Here is an 18,635-nt window from a genome sequence, read left to right as displayed (position 1 = left end):
TTTGCACTCAATAATCATAATTCGTATTTTTAATTTTTATTATTTGCTTATTTAGTGTGTAACTCAATAATCAATTAATTCGTTTTTTCAATTTCTATTTATATTAAGCTAAGCACTAAAGATCTTGTAACTCCTCCAAAACCAAGCGTTATTGGTTCAATGGATGGAACTTCCAAGGACTTTTTAGAACATAACTTTGAGCTGGAACGATAATTGCAATTAGGTCTTTCAAGAGTTTTGTCAGTTGAAGCAAAATTTGCTTAGTCTTTGCCAACTTAAAAAATCGTGTGCTCAGAATAATTATGGGGTGGGTGGGGGGGGGGGGATGTTCTACTCCTAAACTCAATGGACAATTTGGGTTAAAAACTTCATTTTTGCCGTTAGGAAAAGTAGCTTCTCTACATCCATAAACAAATAAGGTATTCCTCCTGTGATAACCAAGCGCCCAAAGAACTACAGCAACCATTAGCAGATGTCGGTTAAAAATGAACTTTATTTAACTAAAATATCAGTTAGTTGTTTTAACCAATATATCAGTTAAATACAACTACATTGTTGTGTGTTTCCTTCTATAATAATCTTCAATAATGCGCAGATCATAAGAAAACCAACATAAGCAGAATATTTCTTTATACAATACAAGCTCTTCCACCAAGTCATAAGTCCAGCCTCCCATACGAAATCTATTTAACCAAAATATACTGCAATAGCTGCTTCACCAATTTGCCAGGAAAATGTACAGGCTTGTGTTTTACGCGATGCTCGACCTTAGGAGCTGTTCTCCTCTTTTACCTCGGTAATCTCTAAAATTGCTTTTTGTGCAGCTCTTCTTCTGTTTTGAATCTGGCTAACATATTCTGCAACTATAACATGAAACTTGGGGGCCAGTTTACTTGTGTTAGAGACATTAAGTCCTGCCTTCTTCAAAGCCCGCGTCACATGCTTTTCAGCCTTCTGAAAATGAAGAGAGCAGTAGGAAGGAACTGTTGACCTCAATATTGGCTTCCCACAAAGTATGGGCCCCGTCGGCGAACTGCAAAATGAAGCAACAACGCATCATAAATAAGTACTGGATGCCAAAACTAAACCATGCAAACAATTAACATTACACCTAAAGACTATACAAGCAAAGAGGACCATGTCACAGGCTGTTGTCCTATTCCACTCCATGACTCACAACACAAGATGTTCCGTATCATACCTCGGGCCATGTCTCAGGGTGCAAGCAACCGCAACACCAAAGCATCGCATGGTCCTAAAGTGCCCAGGAGCCCATTGGTAATGGCACCAATGCCCTGCCGGCAGACCAACTGACTAGCCAGCACACACCACCAATTAGAGCAAGCTGTGAGCAAATATATTATGCCGGCCACGAATAGCAACAAACTAGCACACGCGTGTCACCTCGAGGCAAGCAACCCGAACAGGCTGCTCGCCTAGACTGCTCTAGATCTTGAAGGAGTCTGCAGGTATAGGCATAGGCCTACCTCTAGCTTTTTTTATATACTATTGCTTGTACAATATGAAGGGGAGCCTTGGCGTAACCAGTAAAGTTGCTGTCATGTGACCTCGTGGATTTGAGCCGTGGAAACAACCTCTGCAAAAATGCAGGGTAATGCTGCGTACAATAGACCCTTGTGGTCCGGCCCTTCTCCGGACCCCGTGCATAGTGGGAGCTTACTGCACCGGGCTGCACTTTATTTCTTTTTTTGAGAAGGTAACATATTTATATATTAATAAAAAGACTTCACTAAAAAAGTGAAGTCACCCATATTTACAAAGAAAGTGCCCATAAAACCTTAGTCATCTCACAAGGAATCTAGAACATCAAAAATGGATTCATGATCCTCCATAAACTTTCCTTTACACCAAAAATAAAAAAGAGCCAAACATTTCATCTTTATCTTCTGGATGTTACTGGACTTGTCTTCAAAACATCTTTGGTTTCTCTCTTCCCAGATTGTCCACCATATGCATGCTGGAACTATTCTCCATCTCTCTTTATAGCTAAAAATGTTGCCTCTTTATTCCAGCTAGTTAGAACATCATTAATTCTTCCCGGCATTGCCCATGAAATTTCCATTAATCTGATGAAGATTCTCCATAGTTGTACAGTGAGTTTGCAGTGCAAAAAAAGATGGCTAATTGTCTCTGCCTCCTCTCCACATAAGTAATATCTAGAACACAGGTGGAATCCTCTTTTGATTAAGTTGTCCTGTGTTAGTACTGCCTCTTTTGCTAGTATCCATGTAAAGCAAGCAACCATGTATGAAATTTTTACTTTCCATATCATCTTCCATGGCCAACAACCAACCTGGTTGTTAGACAAGTTGAATTCCTTGTAAGCAGACCCAACAGAAAGCCTCCCCTGCCTATTCCTTTGCCATACGATAAAATCTTGATTAGAGTTGGTACCACTGAATCGCTCCAAAGTATTGTAAAAGTCAGTTACTCTTTTAATCTCCCAATCATTTAGCAATCTTCTGAACATAAGATTCCATCCCTGATTAGTCCATGCCTCGTGTAATGTTACTTGTTGTTGATTCAAGGAATATATGTCAGGAAAGAGATCCTTCAATAGTCCTTGTCCTAGCCAATTGTCATCCCACAGTGAAACCTTCCTACCTTGAACTTGGATTTGTTAATCAGTTTTGGCCACAGATTCTAATTGACTTTCACACACTGACACCATATGGAGTTCTCACTGATTTGGTTGTCCATTTTCCTTTCGTTCCGTATTTCTCCGTAACAACCTCCGTCCATAGTGATTGTTCATCTGCTGCAAACTTCCATAGCCACTTCATCATCAAACTCTGATTCTGAATTCTTATGTTTTTTATTCCCAGTCCCCCTGCCTTTTTGCTAGTAGTCACAGAGCTCCAATTAACCAGGTGGAACTTCTTCTTCTCATTGTTGCCTTCCCATAGGAAATTCCTTCTTAAGGCATCAATTCTCTTCACTACATTGACTGGGATTGGAAAAAGAGACATCATATAAGTAGGCAAGGCATCTAGTACAGAGTTAATCAGAGTTGGTCTACCCTCCATAGATAGATAATGATTCTTCCAATTTGCTAGCTTCTTTTCACACTTCTCCAACACTCCATTCCAAATTCCTTTTGATTTACTCTTGGCTCCCAATGGCATCCCAAATATACAGTAGGCAGTTCACCTACATTCTCACCTAGAATATCAGCAAGACTTTGTAATTCCATTACCTCATTTACTAGATAAATGAAGCTTTTGTACCAATTTATGTGTAGTCCAGAAGTGGCTTCAAAAAGAATGAATATCACCCTTAGTACTTTCAGCTGTTCTCTATCAGCTTCACAGAACACCAAAGTATCATCAGCATACTGCAAATGTGAAATCCTCATGTTGCTATCAGCCCTGCAATTCACCTTGAAGTCTCTGATCCAATTGTTTGTCTGTGCTCTTTTTAGCATATCGTTCAAACCTTCCATAGCAATAATGAATAAGAAACGGGAAAGGGGATCCCCTTGTCTCAGACCCCTCTGGGAAGGGAAGAAACCAGCTGGGGCTCCATTGATGAGTACAGAGAAGCTAAAAGTTGAGATGCAGTATTTTATCTAGTTAATCCATCTTCCACCAAAGTCCATTTTCCTTAGTGTTTCAAGTAGAAACTTCCAATTCAAATGATCATATGCTTTCTCTATATCCAGCTTGCATAGTATCCCCGGTTCCCTGCTTGTTTTCCTTGTGTCAATGCATTCATTAGAAATAAGGACGGCGTTCATGATCTGTCTTCCTCTTATGAAAGCCATTTGTTGAGAATCCACCAGTTTATTGACCACCTTTTTTAGCCTCTCAGTCAGTAACTTGGAGATAATTTTGTATATACTACCTATCGGACTGATAGGCCTGAAATCTCTCAGTTCTTTGGCCCTCAGCTTCTTAGGAATCAGAGCGACAAAAGTGGCATTAAGGCTCTTTTCAAAGATTCCTTGTTCATAAAAAATCTGAACAGCAGCTACCACATCCTTTTAACCACTTCCCAACAAGTAGTGAAAAAGGCCATTGTGAAACCATCTGGACCAGGTGCTCTGTCACCTCACATGCCTTAACACTGTCCCATATTTCCTGCTCTCCAAATGGACTCTCGAGCATTGAGTTATCCTCTGTTGTGATCATTTGGTTGTTTCTGATGGAACCTATTGGCCTTCACTCCTCTTTTTCTGTGTATATGTTTTGATAGAATCTAATCATCTCCCTCTTGATGTCTTCCGGGTTTTGCAGAGATTCCCCTTCTACTATCAACTAAGCTATATTATTAAATCTCCTGTGAGTATTGATTGTTCTGTGAAAGAACTTGGTGCTCCTGTCTCCCTCTTTTAACCAAAGGGCCCTGGATCTCTATCTCCATGCTACTTCTTCATGATTTGCAATCTCCTCAAACTCCATGGTCCATGTGGTTTTTGTGAATATTTCCTCCTCTGTCAAGCTTCTCCGGTCATGTAACTCCTCCAGCACTGCAAGTTGGTTGAGGATATTTGTTTTCTGTAATGCTAAGTTGCCTTGTAGAGTTTTGCTCCATTCCTTTAACTTTGTCTTCAAGTATTTAAGCTTCAAAGTTAGAATGAAATCTGGCCTTCCTTCACAGGTGAAAGAATTCCACCATTCTTCAATTCTGTCTTTGAATCCTTCAGTGTGCAACCACCAGTTCTCAAAATTTAAAGTATGATTTAACTGGATCCCAACTACCACATTGCAGCATCAATGGGAAATGATCTGAGGTAACTCTCTGAAGCAGAGATTGTTTTATGTTTCTAAAATCTTCATTCCAGTCAGCAGAAATCAAGAATCTATCCAATCTGACTGTTATTATATGCTTGTCCCCTTTTCTCCATGTGTACTCTCCTCCTGATAATTGGATGTCTACTAGTTCCATGTCTTCAATGAAGTTTGAAAAGTCAGTCATAGCTCTTGTGAATCTGGAACAATTTTTCTTCTCTGATGGGTACCTTAGAGTATTGAAGTCCCCACATACCACCCAAGGTCCATTAAAGAGACCTCTTGCACCTGCTAGCTCCCACCATACTTCCTCCCTCTTTTTCTATCAATAGGAGCATACACAGCTGAAAGATGCCAAGTATATTCCCGAGTCTTGCCTGAAAATTTACATGTAACTGTATGTGATCCAACACAACATACCTCCCCCTTCCATATTCTACCATCCCACATTACTACAATACCCCATCTAGTCCCACTAGCTTCTAGCTGAGCAAATTTCACCCATCTATGACCCCATAATTCTTTTACAATCTCCCTATTATCCCCTTCTATTTTAGATTCTTGGAAGCAAAGAATTTCTGCCTTCCAGCTGAGTATCAAACTTTTAATCAATCCCCTTTTCCCGACTCTATTAAGTCCCCTAACATTCCGTGATATGATATTCACTGACATTGGCTATGGCTGATAATGCTTCCCCCTACTTCTAGTTCCATTGCTCTTGAAATTACTTCCAATATCCAGACCTTTCAGCTCTTTGAATCCCTTCTTCTTTGTAGTCTGGACAACTTGAGTAACTTTTTTCCCTTTGTTCGCTTGCCTTCTGTTGTCAATTTTCATGTAAAGTTCCAATGCTTCTCTCTCACATCCACTAAAATCCACCCCAAATTCTTTGCTCAATCTGATGATATTCTGATGCACCCAAATTGATGCTTCAAATTCCAGGTCTTCTTTTGCCTCTAAGCTTTGATGGTTTAGAGGCACAGCTTTTTCAATTGCCCAGTCCACAAACATATCAGATTCTTTTGACTACATGTGCATGTTGTTGTATTCCTTTGAATTTTGTCCCTTCCCTTCGTGCTCAGCAAAAATCAACATTGCATTATCTTGCGGAATAGCTTCTTGTTGATTTTCTTTATCTCCATCATCCTCTTCTTCTAAGCTGACGATGTTGTTGCTTTCCTTTGGTTCCTCCAAAACAATGGTTATTTGATTTACCACAGAAGGTTCAAACTGAATAGTTGTTATCTCTTCATTAAAGGGATCTGGCATGTGTTTTGTGAATCGTGTTTTAAAAGCCTTCTCTTCAGATATAATTTGAGCCAATGAATCTAGGCCCAAATCCTTTTTGTTGTAGTGCTGCGAAGCCCGATTAGTATTCATTAAAGAGTCACATGACTGGTCAGTTGCTCTTTTAGGGATAGGCTAAACCTGTTTTGAGCTACCCACATGTCCCATCAAAACACATGTAGCTACTCCCCCTGCTGACTGCTTGACTGCAGCACCGCCGTACGTACTCACCGAATCTTCACACCGGATCTGAATCTCAATGACTACCCCTTCACATTCTATTTTCACTGTTTTTGGTACTGCAGATCCATCTCCTCTCATCTTTATTCTTGCCCATTTCAAATGATTTTTTAGTTCTGTTTCCTCCTCAGTTTCAATCCAGCCACCACAAAATTCCCCAACTTCTTTGAAAACTTTTTGAGACCATAGATATAGTGGAAGTCCTACTAGTCTAATCCATACATGATTCATCTTTTATTTCTTGGAACAGACCCCACCATCGGATTCCACCATTGGAGCTTAACTTTGTGTTTCTTCCAAAACCATTCGCTTCTCAGTACATGGTCAGCGATTAGCTTCGAAGGGAATTCGAAGAGAAACCTATTTTGGTGCATCTCGTAAATGTTGATACGAGAATTTGCTGCCCATTTACGAACTTTCGATACGGTTGCAATTTCGGAGCTTTCTTCTGTAATGAATCCCACCAGGCACCTACCTAGCAGATCGTTGTGTTAAATCTCCAGATATAAGTCTCCTTCTTGTTGGACCTCCGCTTCCTTCATTTCTCTGCTTGCCCACTTATGATTCAAGACTGTGTTTGAATATAGAAGTCCTTCTTCAATGACTTTTAGAGCGATAATTGTATTCCTCCGTACCCCGCCGTACCCCGCCATTCAGACAACACATCCAAGAGGGATTCTCCCATTCCAAGCCAAAACAGGATGGCAAACAAAATTGTTTAAGGACACGGCGATGAAGGCATAATGCAAGAATTCCGCACAGTCAGAATATTGCGAATACACTAAAATCCCAAAAGTTGAATAACGAACTTGGGATTTCCCCAATAACTTCAACAAGAGGTGAGTAAGGCTGAGTAATTTAAACTTTTGCAAGAAGATAAGAGTGAGATAAGGGTACAAGTCAACCTAAAAAAGAATTTAAATGACTACTAAAGGCGTTAAGGCACACAAATATTTACAATTTTCCAAGTATAAAGGGGAAAAGTTATGAAATCCATTGGGGGTGTGAAGATTCTACATGGATTAGAAGACGAAATTCCAGCGTGAGACTCTTCCTAGGCTATAAACAGTCCAATTAATTTCAAATTCTTTTAAAGAGAAGCAATTGTACTATAAAAGTGCTTAAGTATTTACATGTCAATTAATTTCAACTAAGTAAACCCAACATTTAGAAGGGTGATGGTCCCTTTAATTATGGGTTAAGGATAATTTCAACGCTTAGGCGTGATGTATTTGCCTCCAAGAAACAAAAACGGAAGATATTGATGCCAGGAACCTCAGCACTTTAAGGTGTGGCAGGTAGCTCACAAAAATTTAAGGGGGGAAAAAACCAAACATATAGGAGTTTAGTGCATTAGAACAAAAACTCTAATTTCAAAAATGTCCAATATATAATAATGTTGATGTTAATCCAGCTCCTCAAAGTTGAGATTCAAAGAACCAACTGATTCTCGCTTGGATCACTTTGCACATCATCGTTTGACGAGCATGGTTTCACCCATGAAGCGATAACCCCTAGCTACACATCATTTCATCAATTTTAGCAAAGCAAAGGCTTTTAATAAACCGACAATAGATATCAACAAAGAGTAAAAGGTTGCTTTTATTGGGTCTTTTTACGTCAGACCTCCTGGCAAGTGGTTGGTCCTCATTTTTCCCCTGGTTATCCTAATGGGAATACCATGAAGCCGTCAATGAATCAGTGTCTTCTTCTATTAAGAAACAGAAACAAATCAGCGGCTCCTTCTATTGCAAAGCATGAGTTGCTGGACTTGCTACTTGAGGAGAGTTCTTTGTTTGGTTTCATTGGAGTTTAAATCACTTAACTTTCCCCGCAGGAAAGAGTACCTTCCTGTCTCGTCAATTCTGTTTGGCAAGAACTGCCTGAAACATGGTCCTTTAATATGGTTGTGAGGATTGCACCAAGAGAAAGCCTCATTCCACTCAGAATCTGGGAATTGAACAACTTGGTTACAAGTAAAGGATCCATATATGGGGAACCAGCTAAAAGTGCAAGGAATCCGTATCAAAGAGTAGCACCAAATAAAAAGAAAGACAGATAATTTAAATTGGAGAATGGCAATTCTAGGCAAAATTGAGATATGAATATTAATCTGCATGACAAGAAAAAACTGACCCTGATAAGGGGACTGGAGAGAAATCAGGCGTGCATTGGCTGAATTATAAATATCTTGTGCCATATAGAGATGGCATCATGTCCCCTAGGAAGAGGAGAGGCCTCGGGGTGAAAAACTTGAGAATATTCAACAAGGCACAGCTAGGAAAATGGTTATAGAGATTTAAGACTGAGGAACATGCTTTATGGAGGGTTGTGACCATATAAAAATGTGGGACTGTGAAGGGGATGAAGGACTCAAAATCATGCAACCCTTCGGTTGCATGATTTAGTTTTTAGGGTCACGGGTGGAAGGTGGTTGGAGAAAACATGTAGAGGATTATATAGTACTGAACCAGAGAAATGAGAGAGATGGAATGCAGTAAATATGCAGGACACGAGACGGACAAGTTCACTCGATTTGAGGCTCAGAAGTATCATGTATCTGAGGCTCAGAAGAAACTATAGATTGGAGGTAGCTGGATTCCAACTGAAATGCTCTACAGGCAGAATGCAAGAGATGCTAACCAGCATATCTTGTGAAGGCGGGATCCAGAGAGGTGGCCTCTTTTCAATGAAGCTATACTACAGCAAAATTTTGCTAAGAGAGAACTCGGGCTTCCTGCACTTATGGATCTGGATTCTCAGGGTGCCAATGGCCGGAAACAAGGAGAATGATATTGACAGCTGAGAACTTGAGGAGGAGGAGGCTCAACTATGCTAGTCGGTGCTTCATCAGTAGTGCAGATGCTTGGGCAAAGAGTGGACCTCCTGTTGCATTTCCATGTGGCACCAACTGTGGTCTGTGCTATTAAACTAGTTTGGAGTATAATGGACATTATTGGGCATGGTGAAGATGCCTACACAACTCTGCCACTGGAAGAAGGAAAACTTATGTAGGGCATAAGACATTATCCATCTACCTCTCCAAGGATAAAAATAGGAGAAGTTTTAAAGGAATGGAGAATGACTTTGTTTTTCATATATGAGAAATCTCTCGTGGTCTTCTACCCGACTCCAGTTGCCCAACGGGTTCGAAACTCCGGGAGTGCGAACTCGCCCATCTAGTCTCCTCGCAACTTTAATACCAGGATTTATCTATGGCAGTGTTCGAACCTGTGACGTGTGTCTAACTCACACACTAAGTGTTGCGACCTTACCACTAAACCAAAGCTCTGGGGATGGAGAATGACAGTATACATTTGTGGAGTACCATTTTATTTTTAATTAAACTTTAGGTGCACCCATGAGGCCCCTATTATTTATTAATATAGAGGATTGCGTGTTTTTTTTAGATAATTATATTTTAGTGTAGCCTTTCGACTTCCTGGTATGCAACTTTTATAAGGAAATTCTCCCTTATTAATAAGATTTATTTACCTTATTCTTAATGAAAGGAACCGGTAAACTAAACCGGTTACCTCAGGCCCAATATGTATATATATATATATATATATATATATATATATATTATATATATATATATATATATATGTATTTGTATATAAGAAATCCCCAAGGGCCAATTGGTGCACGATTCGAAACTCATGGATAATGGGCCTGTCCTTCTCCACTTAAATACCAGGTTTTTGTTCTGCGATAGAGTTGAACTCGTTTCGTGTGTCTAACCCACATCATGCGCTACGCTCTTACTACCAGACCAAAGACTTGGTGGCGGTCCACGATATTTTGGAAAAGAAACAAGAAGAGAATGAAATTTAATGGAAGTCTTTATGAAGACCTATTTTATGCAACCACAACTTAATGGTGAGGATTTTCCTAATCTCAATCCCGAGCAAACGGAATACTTACTGAGATAGTTCTTAGAAATCAATACTATAGGAGTTCGAAAAGATATCTTTAGTAATATCATAGGGACGAATTCTCGGACATGCGTAAAATTGATGGATGTGGGAAACGGGCGCGGCTAGCAAGAGGCAATTGTAAATATCAGTAGAATTGACCATTATAGATCACATCAAATGGGCCAGAATCATATCAAAATATTGGCCTCGGAAATCAAGACGGGCTACAAATTTCTGAGTAAGAAACAATGCGGGGCAGATATTTTACCCACTACTACTGAGTCCAAAGAATAAGTGAGAGGGAAGATAAGACAGTAAACAAGACTGAACGAAAGGAGATGCCTAATGAAGGAAAATAATGCATCATCAGGAGTAAGCTTCACCAGAAGAAGTAAGCTTCAAACATAGCAAACGTCCCCTTTTCTTAAGAGGAATAGTATAAGTTAGAACATTTTATTTGTGAAGATAAGAGACGGATCAGAAGCGTAGATGAAATCACCCAAAAGAGCAATTTACAGAATTAGGAAAGCAAACCTGAACTAACGGAGTCACTGAGAAGGGGTTGCGAAGTTTCCAAATTTCTTTCTGATGAGAGGTCCAAAGCCAAGCAGCTAAGGAATTTAATCATCCTTGCGAAAGGGACTTAATGAATCTCAGGAGTTCATTCTTTGTTTCCTCTATTTCCACAAATGGAAGTGACATGGGAAGTACACAGCAGTCTGACTCTAACACCGTGAAATAGAGATATGAATATATTTTTATATGCTAGACCTCTTTTGAGTCAAATGCGTGAACTGTAGATAAAGCCTTTGGAAAGCCTTTTTTTAATTGTTAAATCCTTTGGAAAGTTTTAGGGCGTCGACATGGAAAATGAGGAGAGAACTAGAGGCTGTTCTGTTAAAGTTTAACGCAGGAAGATGAAGGCAGGAAGAAAGCAATCAAGCTAAAAATTAGAATCTAATTAAGAAGAATGGAAACAAACATAAATTATGACAAGCACAAGAAGAAAGAGTTAGCAATTATAACTATTGAGTGGTTTGTTCATGAGGGCCTTACCAGTTTTTTGCGTCTTTTTTGTTTTTTGTTATCATTTGTCCAAGCGTCTTGGATTCAAATATTCAAATAGTCTTTCTTGCTTTTGAAATATAAAAAAATAAAAAATAAAAAAATTCCATCCAATAGGGTTTACCTGTGTGTACCAACTTGGTGCTTTTTGTATTAAAAGATTAAATCACATTGACTCTAATAAAATATATCACCAGGTCCAATTGGTTGGTAGCTTTCTGAAGCATAAATGAGATACTTAGAGTCAGCAGATAATATAACGAGAAAGGCTCACGCCAAATTTCACGTGCTTCACTCCAGGGACCCCCCCCCCCCCAAAGGAGGGGGGCTGGGGGCTTTCAATCTCAAAGGCTTCAGACTTGGAATGAGATGTACGTGGTAAATCCATATAAATTTCATTTTGAGGATAGGTGCATCTATAAAGTTAGAGTTATGGTGATGGCTAATAGATAGAAAATGGTAATTAGGCCTCATTTGTTTGCACTTAATGGAGGTCTAAATCTTAATCATTCAGATCATTTCAGATATTAAGTGCGTTTGTTTTTAAAGTCTAAATCTTAATTATCCAGATCTTAATCATTAAATGTGTTTGTTTTTTTTACTTCACAACCACTTAACGGGTCTGAATAGGTTTGTATGATTAAGATTTATAACAAAGACTTAATTTCATTAAGATGCTATCATCCATATTTATTATTAACTGCCTCCATCGCCTACCATTATCATCTATCATCATGCCACCCACCACCACTATTATCCTCAATCATAGCCACCATCATTGTCGACTACCACCACCCACCATCCTCACCCTTCCCACCACCATCATTCTCAACGACAACCAACACTCATCCACCTCAACTACCACAACTAACCACCCCATCACCATCAACAACCATAGCTGGCACTGCCCATGATTATAAACTACTACCACCCGCCACCATCTTCCTCAATCACAACTACCACCACCACCACCACCCGCCATTATTAACTATCACCACTCACAACCACCAGCCTCAATCATAATAGCTAAGTTGCTCGGACTCAGGTGCGGGTATCCGATACGGGGACGGTTCCAAGTATCGGATTCGGCAAAATCTAAATTTTAAGATTCGGAGGTGTGAATCCATATATGGATACGGGTGCGGGGATACGGCTAAGAAAATTCAAAATAATAAAAAATAGAGCTATAAATTTGTACAACTAGTAAATAATTTCGTATAAATTAATTTTGCGCGATTAAAATATATAAATTATTTAGCAAAAAATCAACATGCTAAAAATTAATTTAGAAATTATTCCTATATATTGTATGAGAAAGAAATATTTGCAAATAGCAACTAAAAACCTGTCAATAACGTGTCACAACTCACAAGTGTGGAGAATAAAGGGGACAGGTGGCATATAATGGAGAATGAAGGGGTTACTTATTATTATATTATTACAATTAAGAGTCTTTAGGAAGGAACTACCGATCTTCTAGGTCATCTTCCTCAAAATTCCCCTACTTCTCATCTTCCTCAAAATTCCCCAACTTCTCATCTTCTCTTACAAATGCTCAAAATTCCCCAGCTTCTTTCAAGCTCGTACAGATCGCCATTCACGCTTCGTTCACATCCCTTTTGTTCTTCCCTCATAAGAGAAAAAGAAAGCAATTCAAGGCAAAGTTCCATCTACATCTGCTAAGTTTACATGAAGTCCAAAATCAGAACATGACACTTTGAATTTTTGGTTTCTCCGACACACAAAAGCAAATATGAGACAAAAATACTACAACATTAAAGGTATGCCATTTTCCATAACTTAAATCTGTTTAATTTTTGATTTTGAGAAATCAAAATCTCAATTTTTTCTCCCAAATTTGTCGATGAACTCCGGTCAAAGTGTCCGAAGTCGGTTGACCGTATCCGGGACGTTTCCCGCTCCAGCACCCGTCCAAGTCTCGTATCGAGACGGGGACGGCACCAAAATTGAAGAGTCCGTGCAACTTAGATAATAGGTACCACTACCAATCACCACTAGCTACTACCCTAAACTATCACCAACCAAAACTACCACCATCAACCAAATCTACCACCAACCACCGCTTTTAGTTGGCATTCACAAGCACTATCGTTAGCCATCACCACCAACAACTATCATATTTTTAAAAACTATATATTTTATTGGTGGAATATTAGATTAATTAGTATTTTATTTAATTTTATGTTTATTAATTTTTAAATAAAGGTAAATTTTATACATTTAGATGTTAAAAATCAAACAGTCTTAATCATTTAGTATTCGGATCTTAATACACATCTTAACATTCAGATGTGTATTCAGATTCAGATGTGTTAATCTTAATACACACCTTGATATTCAGACATGCATTCAGATTGAGACGTCTTATTTTTAAATTAAAAAAAATGAGGCCTTAGACCTCTCAATTGAAATGTCAAAATGCCTTCTCATTGGGAGAAAGACTTTAAATGAGCATTTCTAATACATGAAATAATGAAAGTTAATTGGGAACTTTGGTTCAACGGAAGAGATAGCACAACGTGTAACGTGGCGCAGGTGTACATCACGAGTTCAAATGTTGGCTAGTGAACCAAGTATTTTTTATTTATTTAAGTGGAGAATGATATAGGGAGGCCCATTTTCCATCGTATTTTGAAGCTGGAAAAATTGGAAATCTCTCCATTATCAAGAAATAATGATCATCACAGTTGAGAGTTTCTCCTTTATTTACTAAAAAGCATGGGGCTATATTGCTCCATCTCTCCGAAAATGTTGATGGGTGCATGTCGGATCCTCCAAAACTAGTGCATTTCTGGAGGATCCGACACGTGGGCGGCAGCTGTTTTGGATAGTCCGCACAACATAGCATGAAGGTTAGTTTTTAGGATTCAATTTAGTGCAGATTTGAGGTTGAATTTAGCGGAATTTATGGGTTTAAATCATTAATGATGGTTAATGTCATATGGAAGGTTTAAGCATAAATGGGCCGGAACAAAATGAATAACAAGTAGTATCATCTGAAAAGAAAGAAAAGATAAAACCCTACGAATCAGAACTAGATCCAATAGGCATTACACCATGACATTAGAAAGTTAGAATAGAAGTACACAATTCAAAACAAAGCATAGTTGCCGAGTGAGTGACCTAATCCACCTTAAAAGGATTTCAGAACAAAAGTGAAGCCACCTATGACCTACCTATAGTGCGTTTACTTTACCTTCAAACCTTCAAGAACCAAAATTACCCTCGCACACAAATTTTTGCTTCCTAGGTACTAGAGCACTCTTTGCACGAGAGTAGAATATTTCAGTAAAAACTCACAAAATATTCCAGAAAAATAGAGAACCTTGATAAATAGAAAATAATCACTACTTTAAACTAATTATGTAAGCTGTCGAACATCTCATCTTCAATAAAATAGTTCTGAAAATGGTGCTTGAACCTTGGACTACCCACATTCCCAAACCTAATCTGTTATTTCTCATTCATTTTCTTGTGCAAGGTATGAGATCCAAAAAGTCAAATGTACGTCGTAGTAGACTCTTCCTAATTGTAATTGCTTTTTTGTTTTGGTCCACTTGGAGAGGGAGCAACAACAAATGCTTTAAAGACGTTAAAGTGCATATACTGCAATTGGGTGCATTAGGCCTTTATATTGTAGTGTAAGGCTCATATCCTAAACAAGTCAAAGACATTTGGCCCTTTTCGAACTTCTTTCAACGCAATGACTAAACTTCAATTCGGCTCACATTGCTTTAGATTCCCCCATCTCTTGTCCCTATGTATGTGCATGTGTGCGGATGCGTACATCATTAGTCCATCTCATTCCCAATATTGTCTATAGTTTATGCAACATCTTGGAGCCTGCCACTTGGTTTAAAATTATTATTTTTTTACCATAATGATTTATTAACCGAGTACCAAGATGGTACCAAAAAGTTACACAAGACTGCTGGGCATATTCATACGGTCAGGTAGAACATCTCCCTAGCTACTCCAGAAAATCCATATATTGGTCTATATTATCAATGAAGCTACTTTTACATTGTTGAGTTGTCCCACATCGGTGGAATTTGAGGTCCTTGGTCTCCCTATACGCTCTTGGGCAATCCTCACCTCATAAGCTAGCTTTTGGGGTTGAGTTAGGCCCAAGGTCCATTTATCATACACCAATAAAGAAATGTCGTAACTTGTTTTTTACTCTAGAGATATGGTCTTTTTGCCCGTCGAAACAAGCACTATTTCAGTCTAGCCAAACAAGCACTTAATTTTAAAAAAAAATTATTTTTACTTTACCAATCACCCAAGAAAAGGAAAAAAGAATACTCGTCCTGCACCTTTTACAAACTTTAAAATGCTTCTGTCACCAAATCAGATCGCGATAGGTTAAAGCAACTACAAGGAGATTTCTATTCGGATGGAAACAACAAGGGGTACATAATTTATCAAAGTTCATGGGCAAATTCCCTGGTGCTATTTTATTTCAATAATTCAGGTTGTTAACTTTAAGATAGCTCTTCTGGATAATTTGGCTTGGAAATATAGCATGGAAGAAGCCAGATAGTGACACGAAGTGATCACCTGCTAATATGAAGCAGATATCAAAGATGGATCAGTGCTGCTGGCACTGATACTAAAAAAAGGATGTGTTAATGGTGTCTCTACTGGTCCCTATGAAAAGGCATGATGAAAGGATGGGAACTTCATAAAGCAGCAGTTTAGAGATAGGGAAGAGATGCAGGTTAAAGTTTTGGGATGATCAGTGCAGCAAAGAAACTCCCGTTAGAAACAATCTGCCATTGCTGCTACGGTAACAAATGAAGCCAACAGAATTGAAACCAGGTGAATTCGAGAACGGAATGGTGAAAGGAAACCATTTTCATAGAATCCTTTCAACACATGGAGACAACACTTTTTTAAGAATAACAACATGGAGACAACTTGAAAGCAGTGAATATAGCACTGACAAGATTTCTTTTTACTGAAAGATTATATGCTGCTATCATATGGATTCTGGGACTGAAGGAAGATATTTCTTTTAAGGCTAAGCTAAAAATAGAGTAGAGAATTTGATGGCAGTCCAGCTTAATTTTTTGAGAGATCACTCGAGTGTTCGCAGACACCTTCTAATTGTAGAATAGGCAATTCAGGATATCCTAGGGCTTCAGTACTTGAAGTTTGAGCAAATAGAAGTAGAAGAACTCCCAATAACATTGATATGTAGTGCAAATCTATCTAGGCGGCAGAGGACACTATACCTTGAGGCCACTGTGGACAAATGGCTCTTTAAAGGTTGTCTTTGTGTAACAGATAGATTGGATATATCAATTATGGGAATAAGATGAGACAAATGGAGGAAGAACGTGCATATGTGAAGTAAGGAGCATCATTGGCATGTGTTAGCCCTCCATGGAAGCAGGTTAGAGACAAAGATGAGAACTGAAAAGCATGCTAATAGATGCAAGCATTTCACGACAACGGCAATTCGGTGAATCATTTTGAACAAAAGTTCTGATTGCTTCTTAAATGGAAATAATAAAAAAGAGTTGACAAGCATCGATTCATAAGCACGGCAAAAATGAAGCCTAAATTATCTGAGCTGGGCTCACACATTTATTGAGTAAGAGTCACGATCACCAAACAGAATAATTTTCTTTTAATTAAGACAGTACCAAAGCCGACCCCTATAACTTAGGATTGAGACATAGATGATATATTGATTATTGAAAGCCATAACCAAACAGATTACTCAGTAAATGAACACAATATGCACGTGCAAGAACGACATTAGCCTACTTATACTAACTTACAAGTCATAACGTGGTAATTTGCAGCTCTGGATACAGTGTAGGCAACCAATTTTACTCACTATAACAACAACTACATTTCCGTCCCAAACAAGTTGTCAATTCATGATGAACCAATCTCACTCACTAAAGGTATCATTTTCAAAAATATCAGCAACTTATCAAAAAATAGTTAGATTCTATATTAGTAAAACTCCTTTTGAGTAAAAAGATAAAGATTTTCTTTATTAGTAAGTAAAAAATTATTAGATCCAGATTAGTTAAGCAATAAAACATAAAATTAGGGGCACGAATTCTGCTTCAGAAACAATTCAGGAAGGACAAATCACTGCGAATTACTCTCCAAGCAACGTGTATTTCTCGCAATTCATATCTTAATAAGTGCAACCAGCCATCAATTAGCTGGTATAAAAATTTCTCCACAAAAGAAGAGACTATCTTTTTCCACTGTCAGCAGATTTCGCCTAGTAATCATACTCGGGCTAACTAAATAACAAGTAGTACTACATATTCCTTGTTTTAATAGGTTTAACAAGTAGCAGTGCTATATATTCTAGGGCATGATAAGTTCAACCTACCTATTCGGAGAGACAGACATAAAAAGCTTAGAAATATGTTTATGGTAAATGTGTAAAATGCAAAGACAAAAATCTGTGAAACACAAAGTAGAAAAGAATAAAAAGCAAACCTTTTGATGGCATAATTGCAAGCCTTGTAGAGCTTCTGCTTGGAGTCCGACAATATATGCATATGACAAAACCTAGTAAGTGCCATTGCCTTCGACTTGCAGCCATGAACCCCACACGTATTGCTATTAACTGCATTATTGCCATTGTTGTTCTCTCCAGTTCCCCCTAGAGTGCCACCATCCTTAGTCTTATCTTCGTCTTCTTGAAAAGCGCTCGTTCCATACTTCCAGCAATATTCCCTGTGCTTAAGCTTCACTTCTTCCATTAACGCCCAGTAACAGTCTCTGTATATACGTTGTAGTTGCTTCGTCCGCCGATGCCGCCGTTTGAGAACTTCCAATTTATGCAAATACTTGGACTTGCCCAAAATTGTGTCCTCCTCGCATCCGTCAATTTTGATCGGCGTTGAAGAGGAGGGACGGCCGGCGGAACTGGCGCCGGTCGAGGAATTCGGGTCGGGCATGTCGGAGTCTACTACGGAAGAGAGACGGGAATTGGTTGCTCTGTTGAGATTGTTGGCGTTCTTTAGGTCAATTCTGTTAGGGTTAAGGTTGGGATTGGGGTTTCCTTGACGGTGATTGGCGGTGGAAGCGACGGCGACGGCAGTGGAGGCGGAGGCGGTGGCGGTGGACTGAGGGGTCGCAGGGGGCATCTTCTGAGGACCGTGGGGTTATGATTTTGACAGCTTGTGGTTAATTTTGCAATCAGTTCAACGAAATTAACTATCGAAGTGCATAAAAATACAGTACGACGCCGCAAATCATTCTTTTTAAAAGGAAAAGGATTTTGTAATTTGAAAAGAAAAACAAAATCAATTATTTCAACTAATCAATATTTTATAATTCGATGAATTTAATAGTATCGAATCTACTTCAG

General features: G+C 38.7%; 1 protein-coding gene across 1 annotated transcript; it reads right to left on the bottom strand.

The window, feature by feature from the left end:
- Window positions 1-475: 475 nt before the first annotated feature.
- On the bottom strand, window positions 476-18,615 carry LOC107770753 (uncharacterized). Its single transcript, XM_075237054.1, has 2 exons — window positions 17,759-18,615; window positions 476-1,033 (listed from the first exon to the last, which is right to left on the bottom strand). The coding sequence occupies exons 1-2, from the start codon at window positions 18,409-18,411 to the stop codon at window positions 769-771; spliced, it is 918 nt and encodes a 305-aa protein (XP_075093155.1). The 5' UTR covers window positions 18,412-18,615; the 3' UTR covers window positions 476-768.
- Window positions 18,616-18,635: the final 20 nt, after the last annotated feature.

This window comes from Nicotiana tabacum, chromosome 18 (genome assembly GCF_000715075.1).
Source record: "Nicotiana tabacum cultivar K326 chromosome 18, ASM71507v2, whole genome shotgun sequence".
NCBI classification, from domain to species: domain Eukaryota; kingdom Viridiplantae; phylum Streptophyta; class Magnoliopsida; order Solanales; family Solanaceae; genus Nicotiana; species Nicotiana tabacum.
The sequence above is the reverse complement of the archived record's forward strand: the minus strand, read 5'-3'. Positions and strand labels throughout refer to the sequence as shown.

Bases quoted from the DNA above. Each gene is read 5' to 3' on its own strand.
- LOC107770753 (XM_075237054.1), bottom strand. From the start codon at position 18,411: ATGCCCCCTGCGACCCCTCAGTCCACCGCCACCGCCTCCGCCTCCACT. The intron at 1,034-17,758 runs GTTTGCTTTTTA...TTCATTTTGCAG, and splicing joins TGCAATTATGCCATCAAAAG to TTCGCCGACGGGGCCCATAC.